General features: G+C 39.0%; 1 protein-coding gene across 9 annotated transcripts in view; it reads left to right on the top strand.

Moving 5' to 3' along the window:
- The window catches only part of TATDN1 (TatD DNase domain containing 1), a 56,471-nt gene that overhangs the window by 21,807 nt on the left and 17,721 nt on the right, over nt 1–16,943 (top strand). For 6 of the 9 annotated variants that reach the window (XM_040494387.1, XM_040494394.1, XM_040494390.1 and 3 more), the window contains 3 exons: nt 871–956; nt 1,048–1,088; nt 3,374–3,450. In XM_040494387.1, the coding sequence (XP_040350321.1) occupies nt 871–956; nt 1,048–1,088; nt 3,374–3,450 (204 nt within the window). Of the gene's footprint in view, nt 1–114; nt 261–870; nt 957–1,047; nt 1,089–3,373; nt 3,451–16,943 lie in introns of those variants that run through there. The other 3 variants (XM_040494392.1, XM_040494393.1, XM_040494396.1) reach the window with 2 other exon arrangements.

Here is a 16,943-nt window from a genome sequence, read left to right as displayed (position 1 = left end):
TAGGGCTGCCACTTTATCATGTAATTTTCAGATCTTTGAAAAACAGTGTTTTAGTTTTTTTGTGTATATTTAATAAATCCTTGTGTTTAGTGGTAATAATTTCTTGTATAACAGCACATGGAAAACACGGAGCATAAAGCTTTGCCTGGCCTCTTGCTGGAGCGAATGGATTCCCACTGATGGTGCTCAGCCCGCTCTCCAGGCAAGAGGCTGCTGGTATATTCACCACCAACACATGCTGCAGGGAAGGGGTTCCTCAGGTTATGGGAGGGTGTCTGCTTCATTTGCTGGGGTTTGGTGGAAAAGCTAGTTAAAAGTATATTTGAGGGAACAGCTCCCATCACTGTAGACTTCAACATTATAGCTCTTTATTTCTAGTGATCAATAAAGTGCTGTCTAATTTACCTAGAAGTTATAATGGAAAGCTAACACATTAAAAAAAAATTTTTATTTATCATTTTTGAGAGAGAGAAAGCACGTGAGTGGGAAAGGGGCAGACAGAGAGGGGGGGCTGGGGGGATAGAGGATCCGAAGCAGGCCTTGTGCTGACAGCAGAGAGCCTGATGCAGGGCTCGAACTCACAAACCGTGAGATCATGACCTGGGCGGAAGCCGGATGCTTAACCAACTGAGCCACCCAGGGCCTCCACTAACAGACATTTTTTGAAAATGATTTTGTAATCCCAGAAAATGAAGTATCCCATTCAGGAAGATGTATGTGATAATTATCAATGCCTCTGGCTAAGCCAGCTGTATTTTAAACATCTGAGTTCACTACTTCTGTCCTGTAATCTCCTAGATAATAAAAGTCCTTTAAAAAAATTTTGTTATGCTAAAATAAAATTAACGAAATTTTTTTGGCATTATGCAGATATTTTGAAAAACAGTTTGAACTGGCAGAACAAACAAAATTACCAATGTTTCTTCACTGTCGGAACTCACATGCTGAATTTTTGGGTGAGTTAGAGCTAAAATCGCCTTTAGAATTAAAGAATTTTGCAGAAATTAGCAAAGTATTTGCCAAAAGTTGTTTGTTTTTAATTTACAGACATAATGAAAAGAAACAGAGATCGGTGTGTAGGTGGAGTGGTAAGTAGAAGAGTTTCTTTGTTTGTTTTTAAAAATTTTTTTTTAACACTTATTTATTTTTGAGACAGAGACAGAGCATAAATGGGGGAGGGTCAGAGAGAGAGGGAGACACAGAATCCGAAACAGGCTCCAGGCTCTGAGCGGTCAGCACAGAGCCCGATGCGGGGCTTGAACTCACGGACTGTGAGATCATGACCTGAGCTGAAGTCGGACGCTTAACTGACTGAGCCACCCAGGCGCCCCAAGAGTTGTTTTTAATTAAAGGATGCACAGAAGCTTCTTTGTTACTCCTGTCGGCTTCTAAAGGAATTCAGATATCATCAGTAAAGCTATTAAACTTCTTCCCTCTCTTGTTGAGGTACATAAATTTACTATTAAACCTATGGGCCAGATGTAATACAGACCTAAATCACACCGATTTAATTACATTTATTTTGTCCAAAGTACAAGAATGATAAAGAATTTGGCTCACAAGAAAACCCCATGAATTTACTCCTATATTTTAATAGATGGGTGACAATTCTTTTTCTCTGCCTCTTCCATCAGCATTCTTCGGTGTTCTTCAATTTAAATTCTGAGCAAAATATAAACTAATCTTAATATCTTGAAATATTTTAATATTCACCTCAGGTTTGCCTTCTTAATTTGTCAACTGTATTCACTTAGCACTCTGATTAGAGACTCCTCCTTTCTGGAATCTGCTTGTACTCTGTAAACACTTCTGTGTGGTCATTTCAACCACTAGTCTTGAGACAGTTTCCATAAACATTATCTGCCCACCACTTAGCTCAGGTATCCGTAGCAGTGTTCCTTAAATCTTTTTTCGATCATGGGCTCTTTGGAAAATCTGCCTCCAAAAAATGCTCAGATGTACAAATTTTCACCTGTGATTTTAGGAGATTCACTCGTCTCCGGCAAAAAGGCTGTTATCCAGGTATATAAAATCAATTATACTACACCAACTAAAGAAAGAGGAAATGGCACTGAGCACTTACTCTTTGCCCACATACGCTGCTTTGGTAGCTTCATCTGTATTCTCTCAGGTTTTTAGCCTCTGCTTCATGTCGTGTACTGCTGGTGATAATGTTTTCTATGTTGCTGTTGATATTACTGCACACGTTTTTATCTATAGTTTACTGACTCTAATTTATCCTTTAGGAACTGTACTTGGGAACTGAGAGAGGCTTAGAGGCTTTCATTAATGGGGGGATTAATGGCTCTGCCTCTTTGCCCATTTGCTTCATTTCTAAATAAGAAGTTACTTAGCAAATCCAAACCTAAATGTTTGATTTTATCAAAAAAAGAGATTGCCAAGGGGCGCCTGGCTGGCTCTGTCAGTAGAACGTGCAACTTTTGATCTTGGGGTTTTAAGTTCAAGCCCCACATTGAGTGTAGAGATTACTTAAGAATAAAAGCTTTAAAAAAAAGATTGCCAAATAAAAAAAACCGAATTTTCTGCAATGGTTTATGAGGAGCTATATTTAAAATTACTTTGATGTTAATGGAGGATATATTTTCTAGTCAGCTAGAGATGCTGAGAGGAGAATAAACCCTTTTGGGCAGCCGTGTAATGCAGTTTTATTTTTCAGAAACATGTTATCCATAGTGGATTCTGACTCTGGATGCTGTAGTAACAGATTAATGACATTACTTGTTGGTGTATTTAAAGTGTAGCTTATTGTTTAGATTACATAGATGTATCCAAAGTATGAAAGACTGTGCTTTCTTCCTTACATCTTTGAAGGAGAACAACACCAGCTTCTTCCTTTTTGCCTACTGAGCTGATTCTTACCGTCTCACAGTTCAGTTTTGTAGTTACATTCTCACAACTCTTTCTAGATCTGCTTAAAATTTCTTCCAAAAGTCATTTTCTAGAAAAAAGTATCCCCTAACATAATAAAAAGTCAACATTTTAAGATTTATTTTACATGGTTTTGTCACATTTCTAACTTGTCTTCATGCTTTTGCCTAAGAGTGTGGCTCCCACATCCATTCCCCATTCCTGAAGGTACTGCAGAGCCATCAGCACAGCCACAGAGAGAGTCTGGGCAGCCACGTCCCTCGTGCCTCATCACCTCTTTGGAGATGGTGACCCATTATAACTGAGATTCGAATTGAAAATAAAATTGTAGGGGCCACCACATCTGAAACCCTCTGATCCAAAAAACAAAAACAAAAAAAAACAAACCCCTATGCACCTATACTTTTCCTTAGAAAGTCTTATTAATGTTATTTAGGATTTTTAAAGAGCGATTATTAAATAAAATTACACCTGTATGTTCTAGGTGCATTCATTTGATGGTACCAAGGAAGCAGCAGCTGCCTTGATGGACTTGGATCTCTATATAGGATTTAATGGTTGGTAGGTCCTTAAGTTTGTTTTATATTAAGTAGATTCCTTGTTTTACAGTGAATTGCTGATAAAGATTTAAATTTTTTATTTAAATGTATTTATCGCCTGGATCTTGGCTTGTGGATTTCAGTAATTATACAAGAAATTAAACTACATTACTCCTGCAAGTTATAGGGATGCCTGGCTTACTTGGTGGGTGGAGCATGCGACTCTCGATCTTGGGGTGGTGAGTTCAAACCCCGTGTTGGGCATAGAGCCTACTTAAGTTAAAAAAAAAAAAAAGTTAAAGGTTATAAACTACTAACCCTGTATTACAGTCATGGACAACAATTTTGTATTGAGATCAGCAGCTAGCTTTCTCTGGCAATGCCATTTATACTTAGGTCATTTTATCACTTTAAAGTATATGTGTTCGCAGCATTGTGCATGCAAGTGATGTCTGACGTGGGGAGAGTCCTACTATGACATCATTTTATGTATCTCTATAGGCCAGGAAACTCACAGAAGCTAAGGACACGGCATAAAGTACTCCTAGTGTGAGAACCAGTGTTCTCTGGCTCCACACTCAGCCTTTCTGCTGGTACAGCATACCAAGCCTCATAAACCCAACATAGTCAGCTAGCACTGCTGGGTCCCTGGCTTTCCCTCTTCGGTGTTTCATTCCTTTAAAATGACCACACTTCTGATTACATGAGGTTTTGCTAACATATCCTCAGGAAAATAGAATCATGAAATTATTGGCTATGGAGTTCAGACTTATTTATATGTCCTCAATGCTGCTTCTCTATTTTAATGATTTAACTAATAAACCACTGTGAAAAGGCATGCATGAATAACGGACTAAATAGTAGTTCTAAAAAACTTACTGATACAGTCTCTACACCATGCTTTCTGAGTCAGCTTTTCCAGAGACCCCGCTTTGCTCTTTTTTTTTTAATCTTTATTTTTGAGAGACAGAGTGTGAGCAGGGGAGGAGCAGAAAGAGAGGGAGACACAGAATCCGAAGCAGGCTCCAGGCCCTGAGCTGTCAGCACAGAGCCCAACGCACGGCTCGAACTCACGAACCGTGAGATCATGACCTGAGCCGAAGTCAGATGCTCAACCGAGCCACCCAGGCACCCCCTCCCCCCCACTTGGCTCTTTATCACCATATATCTAAATATTATGTATGTGATGTTGTCTCTTAATTCATTCCCTTTGTTTTCATTAAGGAGATGAGCATCTTAGTTCTTCCATCCGGGACCGCCCTGCCAACTGCATTATTTCCTCCACAGCCGTCACAGTGTGGCTGTTGCAGAGTTTTTGGTTATATGCGTATTCAGTATTTTCATTGCAGTCTGCGTAAATACTGTTGACTGCTGAACCACAAGATATACCACTTTTTTTATTTTCCTGGGGCAGCTTTCTTCCTTTCTCTTTACTTGGTTTTCTTCAACACTTGAAGCCTTCTCACACTTTCCAACAACTGTAAAGTGCCTTTATCTGTTCTTCTGCATGAGGACCCTGTCGAGATAATCTCGTTATCTAGATGATCTCTCCATTAGTTCCTGACCCTTTCTGCTTCGTTTTGAGTCCACGTCTGCTCCATGATAGAACTCTCATGTTTAGATCCCATGTATTCAGCTGTTTTGATGGAACACGTTTCAAAATGAATTTATTCTATTCTTGAAAGTTTGCCTGGATAGTTAAAGAAAACCAAAAACCCTTCCACTTGGTATTTTTCCTCGGCATAATATTCTGGACTAGAAATAATTTTCACGAGAATTTATAGGGCTCCATTTCTAGATTTAAAGTCAGCGGCTATTCTGTTTCCTAGTCCTTACCTCATGACCTACTATTTTCTCCCAGTGGAATATTTTAGTTCTTTACCTCTGGTATTGCCAGACTTCACAGAGGTGGCCGATAATTTGTGCACTTGCTGCTGGCCCATTCTGGCTAGAAGCTCATCTTTGTCAGTCCTGGGAAACTTTTTTTCTCTCTCTCTCTGTCTTTCTTTGGAGCTCCCAGGCTCATAATCTGATCTCAATATTTTCCCCTCTAATTTCTATCTCTAGTTTTTCCACCTACTTTCAGAAATATTTTTCAACCTCTTTGATGAAACTTCAGCTTCTGGTTTTAATCTCTGAAAGCTTTTTCCCCCTGCCATTCTCTGGAACTATGTACATTTGCAGATGCATCTTCTCGTCTCTCTAAAGACATGAATGATGAGTTATTTTCTCTTTGCCAGAGAATGCTTTTATTTCCTCTGAGCGCCTTTTTCCTCTTTTAGTCTCTGTCATGACTTCCTTCAAATGTCAGGAAATTCTTACTCTGTATATTTAAAAAGTTAAGAAACAAGCTCATTGGAATCTCTGTGGGGAGACAGCCTATCAACATGCAGGCCAGCTGACCTCGCCAGGGCATCTTCTCGTTGGGTTCTTTTTCTTCATAGAGGGATCCTCTGATCTCTGCTGGAAAAACAGGGTGGGGATTCATGAATGTACCTGTGTTCTGGAACAGAATGGGGTTGGAGAGAGGAACTCACCAGCCGGTCAGCATTCAGTCTCCATCTTCACCCCTGCAGTCCTCTGTGCTGCGTGTTCTCCTGTCCCGGCTCTGATTTAGCTTCTCCAGAGACTACACATACCCTCTCCTCCCTTCTCTCTCTCAGGCCAGGGGTGGGGGGCAGGAGTCATCTCTGCATCAGTTCGCTGGAAAATAATCTGAGAGTCCCCTCTTTTCTGTACCCCACATTTTAAAACAACCCCCACTCAGTCCCCTGCCTTATCCCAGCCTCAGTACCTGGGATCTTCAGTTCTTAGAACTTCCTTGAGTGAATTGGTTTGCTTGTCTTCAGTATCTCTCTCTGCAGGCACATGGCACTGAAGTCACTTTGCACATAAACAGGTCATTTATAATTTTAACATATACTTTCTGCTTTATAGTTTGTGACTAGGGGTTAGAAATATCCCCTGGTTTCATCAAAAAATTTGTGGGTTTTTTTTTCCTTATTTTGAAATGATTTTTAAGGGAAGGTAGAAGACCTTTATTTCACTAACTTGAACTGTCTGAGATTTCAAAATGGCCTTGAATTTATAAAGATTTGGCATTAAGTTAATGACAAGATTTTTTCCTCCTCCATTAACTCAGAACTAATGTTAGTCATTTAATCAAAGTCAGTATTTCTGTTCTTGTTCTGAAATTCAGTTTATTGTAGTCTTAATCTGAGGCTCTGAGGTATGGTAATTTAATCTGACTATACTACCTGTGACATAAAGTCTTTGATTTCTAAGGATTAAATTATAACATTTTCCCCCAAGAAAATGGGGAAGTTTCAGATTTGACTCCAGAATATGCAGCTGCTCTCCCTTAAATGGGAAACCTTATTAAAGATATAATCGACTTTGATTTTTTTTTTAAATTTGCGTCCAATAATTGGTTTTGATTGAAAAATATTTATTCTGGTAGTATATATTTCTGTATGTAGATCACTTTTTACAAGCATGGAATTAATGTAGGAAAAGACTAAGATATGATCTCATGAAATTAAAACTATGTAAATAATTTCATAACTGGAAGTTTTAAATTTAGTACCCATATCAAACATATTTAGGAAATACTCATATTGATCAACTGTTAAGTTGGCTGAAAATAAGAATTTTGGTTTTTTCTAGAGGATATCATTAAAAGGCTGATATTTATGGCAAACTACACACATTTCCCTTTCACTCCTCTTAAAATCATTCTAAAGTAAAGCCCTACATACTCAAAATGGAGTATGGGCATCTATAAGGGCAAAGAAACAAGGCCAGAGTTTCTGGAACAGCCAGCTTAGACTTTATAAAGGGCCCCAGAGGAGATGGGAGCAAATTTAGCAGGCAGAAATCAGAGAGAGGGCTTTGGGTTTAGAATTAGTGACCAATAGGACCAAATTGGGGTGATTGATGGCCTTTATAGAGAAAGCTCTCACCCCTATATTTACTGCTATACGCAGAGTACAAGAGCAGCAAGCATTTCTACCAAAGGGAAAAATCTCTTCTCAAGAAAAATGAACAAACCAAATTGTGAGAGCCAGGACTTGGAATTCTTATGTTGATGCCAGAGGAAAGCATTTAGAGAAGCAATAGCCTAACCATTAGCTCCTTACCTTCTCACTCTTAGATGAAATTGCAGATCAATATTCCTAGTCCTGGGTGTCCCACAAGGAGCTTCCATTGAGTCCCCACTCAGAGGAGCACCTGGGTGGCTCAGTCAGTTGAGTGTCCAACTCTTGATTTTTGTCTCAGGTCACGATCTTGCGCTTCGTGAAATTGAGTCCCACATCGGGCTCTCTGTTGACAGCATGGAGCCTGCTTGAGATATTTTCTCTCTCTCTCTCTCTCTCTCTCTCCCCCCCCGTCTCTCTCTCTGCCCCTCTCCCCACCAAAATAAGTAAACTTTTTAAAAAGAGTCCCCATTCAGAACTATCAGTAAAACAGTCCTCTGTTTACACAAAAGCAGAGGAAACACAACACTGGAAACTCAAGCCTACTTAAATGTAAACTGATAATTAAGGACCACCAGATAAATGAGGTGCCTCAACAGAAGGAAAAAGACCAAATAGAAAAATTAACACCAGAGGAAACAATTTAGGAAAAAGAACTTTAAAAGAGACTTGATATAGTAAAGGCTGAAATGTAACATTCTGTCAGTCTGGCTGTAACAAGAGAAAGAACATAAAAGTAAGAATTCCTTAATGATTAAAAATGAATGTCAGTGTTAATACCACCATTGGGCTAAGCTAGGGAATCAACACATTCAACAGGAAGATACATATTTTTCCCCTCTACCAACTACCATTGGGTACCTAATAGTAGACATAGGAATTTTCTCTTCATACAAGTATTCTAGTGAATAAAGGGTTGATAGGATTCTGTCAACATCTGCAACTCCTAGTAAACTAAGAGGTCTAAGCTTTGGGCATCTGTGGCTGCCTCATGTACAAAAATATAACCAGATACCATGTGCTTCTAAATAGAAGATCATACCACCACCTATGAAGGTTTTGCCAAAAACATGAAGAAAAAAATCCAACCTGAATCTGGTCAAGACTCTGGATGGTATTCTTGACATCCCGTAAGAAACACAGCAGGCAAAATTTTCTTAATGTCGAGATGACCAGGGAACATCGTAGAGGAGGAGGATCCCACCTCCTCCCACAGACACACCCCAGGCAGCAACTACGTGAAATGCAAGTCATTTGGAAAATGACCTAATTAGCAGAACGACTCTTCCATGGGGAAAGAAAAAGCCACACTGAGAAAGAAGGAGCAGAGACGTGGTAGGGAACCAGTTACATGGTACGGCAACTTACAACCGAGAGGTATATCACAGGGGTAGAGGTCTTCCCTGAAGAGCAAGGGGATCGAACCCCATGTTGAGTGCCCCCACCCCCCACCTCAACTGCTCCAGAGATCTGTACCAGGCAGACAAGCCCCCGTAACATGTGGCTTTGATAACCATCAGGGCTTTATTCCAGCAGAGCCAGGGTGCCATTAAGAAACAGACTACTCTTACAGGACCAGCACACTCTATTACTAACTCTAAGATCCAGCAGAGAGGCAGCAGTTTGAAAAGTATCTGGATTATACAGGAATAGATTTATTGGCTAATTTTAGGGTTTGTGCTGGAGGGGCAAGGATCTGTAGAAACTTTCTCCAGGACTGGGAGTGTAGCAGGCGCCATTTTTCTTGCCCTTCTCCAGCCTAGCTGGCCTGATGCTGATGAAAGCCAAGTCTGACCCTCTCCAATTAGCTTGGTAGCACCGCTCACCCTGCCTTGGCATTCCTTGTCTGAGCCACCCCACCCAACCTGCTAGTTCAGGCAGGTGCCCTTCTTAATCGGCACCTGCTCTGCCATACCCTGTGGTCAGCCTTGTTTGGGACTGGTGAACCCGCAAAGCAACCACCGCCCCACCACACCTTGGACAGCTCTGGCTGGGACTGCATCCCAGCCCCACCCAGCATGCCCGCAGCAGTTGCAGCACAGTCACAACAGGAGGGCACACACAGCCCGCCTGGCATGTCCCTGGGGTACTTGGTTCTGGTGACCTGGTGGGGTGGGTAGGATTATCCTGCTTGGCCCCACAGGACACTTCTACACAAGGCTACTGCTTGCAAGGCCGGGAGTCATAACTGATGTAATGCAAAGAGAAAAGCAGAGTCAACAGAATGAGAAGACAAGAGTTTATTCTAAATGAAAGAACAAAAGAAAACCTCATAAAAAGAACTAAATAAAACCACAACAAGCAGTCTACCTGAGAGTTCAAAGTAATGGTTATAAAGATGCTCACTGAACTAGAAAGGGGTTGTATAAACTCAGAAAAAGAGAAAATATAAAAAAGAACCAATTAGAGATGAAGAATATAATAAATGAAGTGAAAAAGAATCTGCTACTAGATTAGAGGATACAGCAGAATAGATCAGTGACCTGGAAGACAAGGTAGTGGAAACCATCCAAGCTGAACAGAAAAGGAATTTTTAAATATGAGGATTTTTAAAAAAATTTTTTTCAACGTTTTATTTATTTTTGGGAGAGAGACAGAGCATGAACGGGGGAGGGGCAGAGAGAGAGGGAGACACAGAATCGGAAACAGGCTCCAGGCTCTGAGCCATCAGCCCGGAGCCCAACGCGGGGCTCAAACTCTCAGACCACAAGATCGTGACCTGGCTGAAGTCGGACGCCCAACCGACTGCGCCACCCAGGCGCCCCAAACATGAGGATTCTTAAAACATCAACTAGGAGAACATCAAGTATACTAATATTCATAGTATCAGAGTCCCAGAAGGAGAAGAGAGAGGCAGAAAATCTGAAGAAATAGCTGAAAATTTTCCTAATCAGGGGAAGGAAACAGATGTCCAGGAAGCACACAGAGCCCCAAACAAGATGAACCCAATGATGTCCACACTAAAGCACTTAGTAATAAAAAGGTCAAAAATTAACAAGAGAATCTTAAAACCAGTAAGAGAAAAGCAACTGATTACATACAAGGGAACCCCCCTAATGCTATCAGGTGATTTTTTTTTTTTTTTTTTTATAGCAAAGACATTGAAGGCCTGAATAAAGTGGTGTCATGATATATTCAAAGGGCTGAAAGGAAAAAGCCTACAACCAAGAATACTGTGTCTGGCAGAGTTACTCAGAATTCAAGGAGAGAGGTTTTCTCAGACAAAACTTAAAAGAGAGTTCATCATCCCTAAATGGTCTTTGCAAGAAATGTTAAAGGCAATTCTTTAAGTAGATAAGAAAATGCCAACTAGAAGAAAATCATAAAGAGAAAACAGAAAATAAGTCTCTAGTAAAAGCAAACATACAATAGAGCAATCACTTGTAAGACTAACAGGACATTTAAAAGAAATAGTAAAATCAGTTATATTTCTAGTAATTACACAAAATAAAAATGTAAAATACGACACCATATACATAAAACTTGGGGAAAGAATAAAAATGTAGTGCTTTCAGTGTGCAAACTTAAACATCAACTGAAAGTGGACTGTTGTATATGAGCCTCATGGTAACCACAAACTTAAAACCTATAATAGATACACAAAAAGTAAAGAGGAATCCAAGCAGAAGACTAAAGAAAGCCATCAAACCACAAGGGAAGAGAGCAAGAGGAAGAAACTACAAAAACAACCAGAAAACAGAAAAATGGTAATAAGCACATACCTGTCAATAATTATTTTAAATGTTAATTAAATATTCCAATCAAAAAACATAGGGTGACTGGGTTTAAAAAAAAAAAATTGCTGCCTACAAGAGATTCCCTTCATATCTAAAGAAACAACACACAGACTGGGGTGTCTGGGTGGCTCAGTCAGTTGAGCAACCAACTTCAGCTTAGGTCATGATCTCACAGTTTATAGGTTTGAGCCCCATGTCAGGTTCTGTGCTGACAGCTCAGAGCCTGGAGCCTGTTACGGATTCTGTGTCTCACTCTCTCTCTGCCCCTCACCTGCTCGTGCTCTATCTCTCTCAAAAATAAATATTAAAAAAAAACAAAAAAAAACAAAAAAACAAAAAAACAGACACATGCATCCTGAAAGTGAAGGGAGGAAAATGATATTCCATGCAAATAGAAGCAAAAAAAAAAAACAAAAAAAAAAACAAAAAACTGCACTAGCAACACTTAAAGGATACAGTATACTTAAAAAAATTTTAATGTTTATTTGTTTTGAGGGAGAAAGAGAGTACAAGCAGAAGAGGGGCAGAGAGAGAGGGAGACACAGAATCTGAAGAAGGTTCCAAGCTCCGAGCTGTCAGCACAGAGCCCAACACAGGGCTTGCACTCAGGAACTGCAAGATCAGGACCTGAGACAAAGTTGGACGCTTAGCCGACTCAGCCACCCCGGCTCCCCTGATACAGTATACTTTAAAACAAAGACTAACAAAACACAAAGAGGGCATTGCATAATGATAAAAGGATCAGTCCAACAAGAGGATATAATGATTGTAAGTATCTATGCATCCAATAGGAACATCTAAATATATAAAGCAATTTATTAACAGACATAAAGGGAGAAATGAATAGTAATAATAGTAGAGGACTTTAACACCCCACTTACATCAATGCATAGATCATCCAACAGAAACGCAATAAGGAAACACTGACTTTGGACGACATAATAGATCAGATGCACTTAATGGATATACAGAATATTCCATCCAAAAACAGAACACACAAGTGCACACGGAACATTCTCCAGGATAGCTCACATGTGAGGCCACAAAACAAGTAAACTTAAGGCTGAAGTCATATCCAGCATCTTTTCTGACTACAACAGTATGAAACTAGAAATCAATTACAGAGGGGTACCTGACTGGCTCAGACAGTACAGCATGTGATTTTTGATCTCAGGGTTGTGAGTTCAAGCCCCACACTGGTATAGAAATTACTTTAAAAAATAAAATCTTTAAAAACATCAATTATGGGGGCACCTGGGTGGCTCAGTCGGTTGAGTGTCCGACTTCAGCTCAGGTCATGATCTCACGGTCCATGAGTTTGAGCCCTGTGCCGGGCTCTGTGCTGACGGCTCAGAGCCTGGAGCCTGCTTCAGATTCTGTGTCTCCTTCTCTCTCTGCCCCTCCCCTGCTCACACTCGGTCTCTCTCTCTCAAAAATAAATAAACATTAAAAAAATTTTTAAAAACATCAATTATGGGGAAAAAAACATATGGAAGCTAAACAACATGCTACTGAACTGGGTCGAGGAAATTAAAAAGATACCTTGAGACAAATGCAAATGGAAAAACAACAGTTCAAAATATTTGGGATGCAGCAGAAGCAGTTCTAAAAGGGAAGTTTAGAGGGCCACCTGGGTGGCTCAGTCAGTTAAGCGTCCACCTCTAGATTTCAACTCAGGTCATGATCTCACAATTGGTGAGTTCAAGCCCCGTGTCAGGCTCTGTGCGGACAGTGTGGAGCCTGCTTGGGATTCTCTGCCCCTCCCCTACTCTCTCAAAATAAATAAAACTTTTAAATAAAAGGGGAGTTTAGAGCAATACAAGCCTACCTCAAGAAACAAAAATCTCAATCTAACCTTACACACAAAGAAACTAGAAAAAGAAGAAATGAAGTTGAAAATTAGAAGAGATAATAAAGAGAACAGAAATAAATGAAATACAGACTTAAGAAACGAGAAAAAAATAACCAATGAAACTAGAATTGGTTCTTTGAAAAAATAAGCAAAATAGATAAACCTATAGCCAGACTTACAATAAAAGAGAGGACTCAAAATCAAATGACAAATAACCAACACCACAAAACAGAAAGGATTATGAGACTACTGTGAAAAATTATACAACAAATTGGACAACCTAGAAGAAATGGATAGATTCCTAGAAAAATACCAAGAATGAATTAGGAAGAACAAAATCTGAACAGACTGATGACTAGTAATGAAATCGAGACATTAAAAAAAGAAAAAAAATACCCACACACCCAACCAACCAACAAAATCCAACAACTCCCACCAAACCAAAGTCCTAGATCAGATGCTTTACAGATGAGTTGTACCAGACTTTTCAAGAAGTGTTACTACCTATTCTGAAACTATTCCAAAATATTGAAGAGGAAGGAATCCTTCCAAATTCATTCTGTTAAACCAGCATTACCCTGATACCAAAAACCAAAGGCACTACAAAGTAGAAAATTACAGGTATCTCTGATAAACATGATTATAGCATTCCTCAACAAAATATCAGCAAACTGAATCCAACAATATATTAAAAGGATCATTCATCATGACCAAGTAGGATTTGTTCCAGGGATGCAAGGATGGTTCAATGTCTGAAAATCAAACAGCACGTTAACAAAGGAAAGGATAAAAATCATATCATTTCAGTAGACAACAGAAAAAGCATTTGACAAAATTCAACATCCACTCATAGAAATTATCAACAAAGGGAGTACAGAGGGAGCACACATCAACATAATAAAGGACAGATATGACAAGCTAACATACTCAGTGGTGAAAAGCTAAAAGCTTTCCCTCTGAGATTAGGAACAAGACAGACAAAGATGTCCACTCATGCCACTTATATTCAACATAAGTACTGGAAGTCATAGCCACAGCAATCAGACAAGAAAAAGAAAAGCCATCCACACTGGTAAGTAGGAAGGAAAACTGTCACTATTTGCAAGTGACATAGTATTTTTAGAAAGCCCTAAACAATTAGAATAAATGAATTCACTAAAGTTACAGGATAGAAAGTTAATGTACAAAAATCAGTTGGGTCTCTGTACACTAAAATGGGCATAAAGAGAAATTAAGAAAATCCCACTGGGGCGTCCTGGGTGTCTCAGTGGGTTAAGTGTCTGACTCTGATTTCAGCTCAGGTCATGGTCTCATGGTTTGTGGGATCGAGCCCTACACTGGGCTCTGTGCTGATAGCGTAGATAGAGCCTGCTTGGGATTCCCTCCCCACCTCTCTCTGCACCTCCTGCACTTGTGTTCTCTCTCTCTCAATAAACAAACATTTAAAAAGCCCCATTTACAATTGTGTAAGAATAAAATACGTAGGAATAAATTTAACCAAAGTTGTTAAAGACCTATACTCTGAAAACTCTAGGATACTGATGAAAGAAAGTGAAGACATCACAAATAAATGTAAAGATATTCCATGCTCATGGATTGGAGGAATTAATGTTAAAATGTCCATTCAACCCAAAGCAATTCACAGACTCAGTGTAATCCCTATCAAAACACCAGTAATATTTTTCAGAGAAAATCCTAAGATGTGTAAGGGACCACAGAACACCCTGAAGAGCTAAAGCAATCTTATCACAATCTCAGATTTACTATACTACAAAGCTATAGTAATCAAAACTATATGATACTGGCACAAAAACACACAAGGGGGTGCCTGGCTGGCTTGGTCAGAGGAGCATGTGACTCTTGATCTTGGGGTCGTGAGTTCAAGCTCCACAATGGGTGTAGAGATTACTTAAATAAAATTTTGTAAAAACAGACACATATCAGTGGAACAGAATACAGAGCTCCAGCATAAATCCATACTTGTGCAGTGAATAATTTACAACAAAGGAGACAAGAATACACAGGAGAAAAGATCGTCTCTTCAATAAATGGTGTTGGGAAAATGACCACTTTCTTACATCATAAACAAAAATAATTCAAAATGGATTAAAGACCCAAATGTAAGATCTGAAACCATAGGCAGTAAACTCTTGAACATCAAGTTCAAGAAAGAAAAGAAAATGTAGGCAGTAAACTCTTAAACATCAGTCTTAGCTATATTTTTTGGATTTGTTCTCAGGCAAGGGCAACAGAATAAAAAATAAGCAACAGGAATTACATTGAAGTAAAAGGTTATGTGCAGTGTAGGAAACATCAACAAAACAAAAAGGCAACATACTGAATGGAAGAAACTATTTGCAAATGATAAGCCTGATAAGTGGTTAATATCCAAAACATGTAAAGAACTCATACAATTCAACACCAATAAAAAAATCTAGTTTAAAAATGGGTAGAAGACCTGAACAGACATTTCTTCAAAGAAGACATACACATGCCAACAGACACATGGAAAGATGCTCAATGTCTCTAACCATCAGGGAAATGCAAATCAAAACCACAATGTGGTATCACTTCATGCCAGTCAGAATGGCTAGTATCAAAAAGACAAGAAATAACAAGTGTTGGCAAGGGTGTGGAAAAGGGAACCTTTGTGCAGGGTTGGTGGGACTGTAATTGGTACAGGTACTATGGAAAACAGTATGGCAGTTCCTCAAGAAATTACAAATAGAAATACCACACAATCCAATAATTACACTTCTGCTTATCTGCCTGAAAAAAAAAAAGGCACTAATTCAAAAAGATACATGCATCCCTGTGTTAACGGCACCATTATTTACAACCACCAAGATATGGAAAAAATCTAAGTGCCTGTCAATAGATGAATGGACAAAGGTTTGCATATACAAAATGGGATGTTACTCAGCCATAAAAAAAGAATGAAATCTTGCCATATGCAACATGTATGGACCTAGAGGGTATTATGCTAAGTGAAATAAGTCAGACAAAGAAAGACAAATACTTTATGATTTCACTTCTGTGTGAAATCTAAAAAATAAATGACCAAACAAAAAAATTAAAAATAGAGAACTGGTGGCTGTTTTAAGGGGATTTAGAGGTACAGAGTCCAGTTATAAATTAGTCATGGGGATGCAAAATACAATGTAGAGAATATAGTCAATAATAGTGTAATAAGTTTGTATGGTGAGCATTTTGTAGACAAATGTCAAAGCTCTAAGGTTTACACCTATAACTACTGTAATATTGTATGTTCACTATGCTTCCGTTACAAAAGGAACCTACCAAACTGTATGGTACTGGCACAAAAACAGACATATACATCAATAGGACAGTATACAGAGGCCCGACACAAAGCCAGATGGAGACAGATGGAATCAAGACCAGGAAACTTCAAAGCAAACAACTGGGTTTCTTCATAAAATAAATTTTAAGGGGAAGAAGAGATGCAGGAAAATTTAACAGGTTAAGAGATTTAGACTGCAATGCGTGGCTCCCATTTGGATCCTAAGTCAAACAAACAACAAGAATGTAGGACACTGTGACACTTTGAATACTGGTATATTAAAAGAGTTGGGGTTTCTTAAGCATGATAATAGTATTGTGGTTGCATTTTTTTTTAAATATTCATGCTTAAAGATACATGCTGAAATATTTTCTGAAATAAATGCTAAAATGTAGAAACTACAACAATTTGAATTTCCTTCAAGATTATATAGAAGAGGTTTGGGACAAGTGGATGGGATAGTTATTGGCCAGGAGTTGATAACTGATGGGGCCAAGTAATGAATACATGGGGTTTTTATATTCTAGTTTTATATATATTTTAACCTCTCCAGAAAGAAAGTTATATATACGCTAAAATTAAAAATGCAACGTAAGGACAGTATTAATCATCATTACATTATATAGCAAACCATCCCAAAACTCATTG

Source organism: Herpailurus yagouaroundi, unplaced genomic scaffold (genome assembly GCF_014898765.1).
Source record: "Herpailurus yagouaroundi ecotype Mexico unplaced genomic scaffold, PumYag 186, whole genome shotgun sequence".
NCBI classification, from domain to species: Eukaryota; Metazoa; Chordata; class Mammalia; order Carnivora; family Felidae; genus Herpailurus; species Herpailurus yagouaroundi.
The sequence above is the reverse complement of the archived record's forward strand: the minus strand, read 5'-3'. Positions and strand labels throughout refer to the sequence as shown.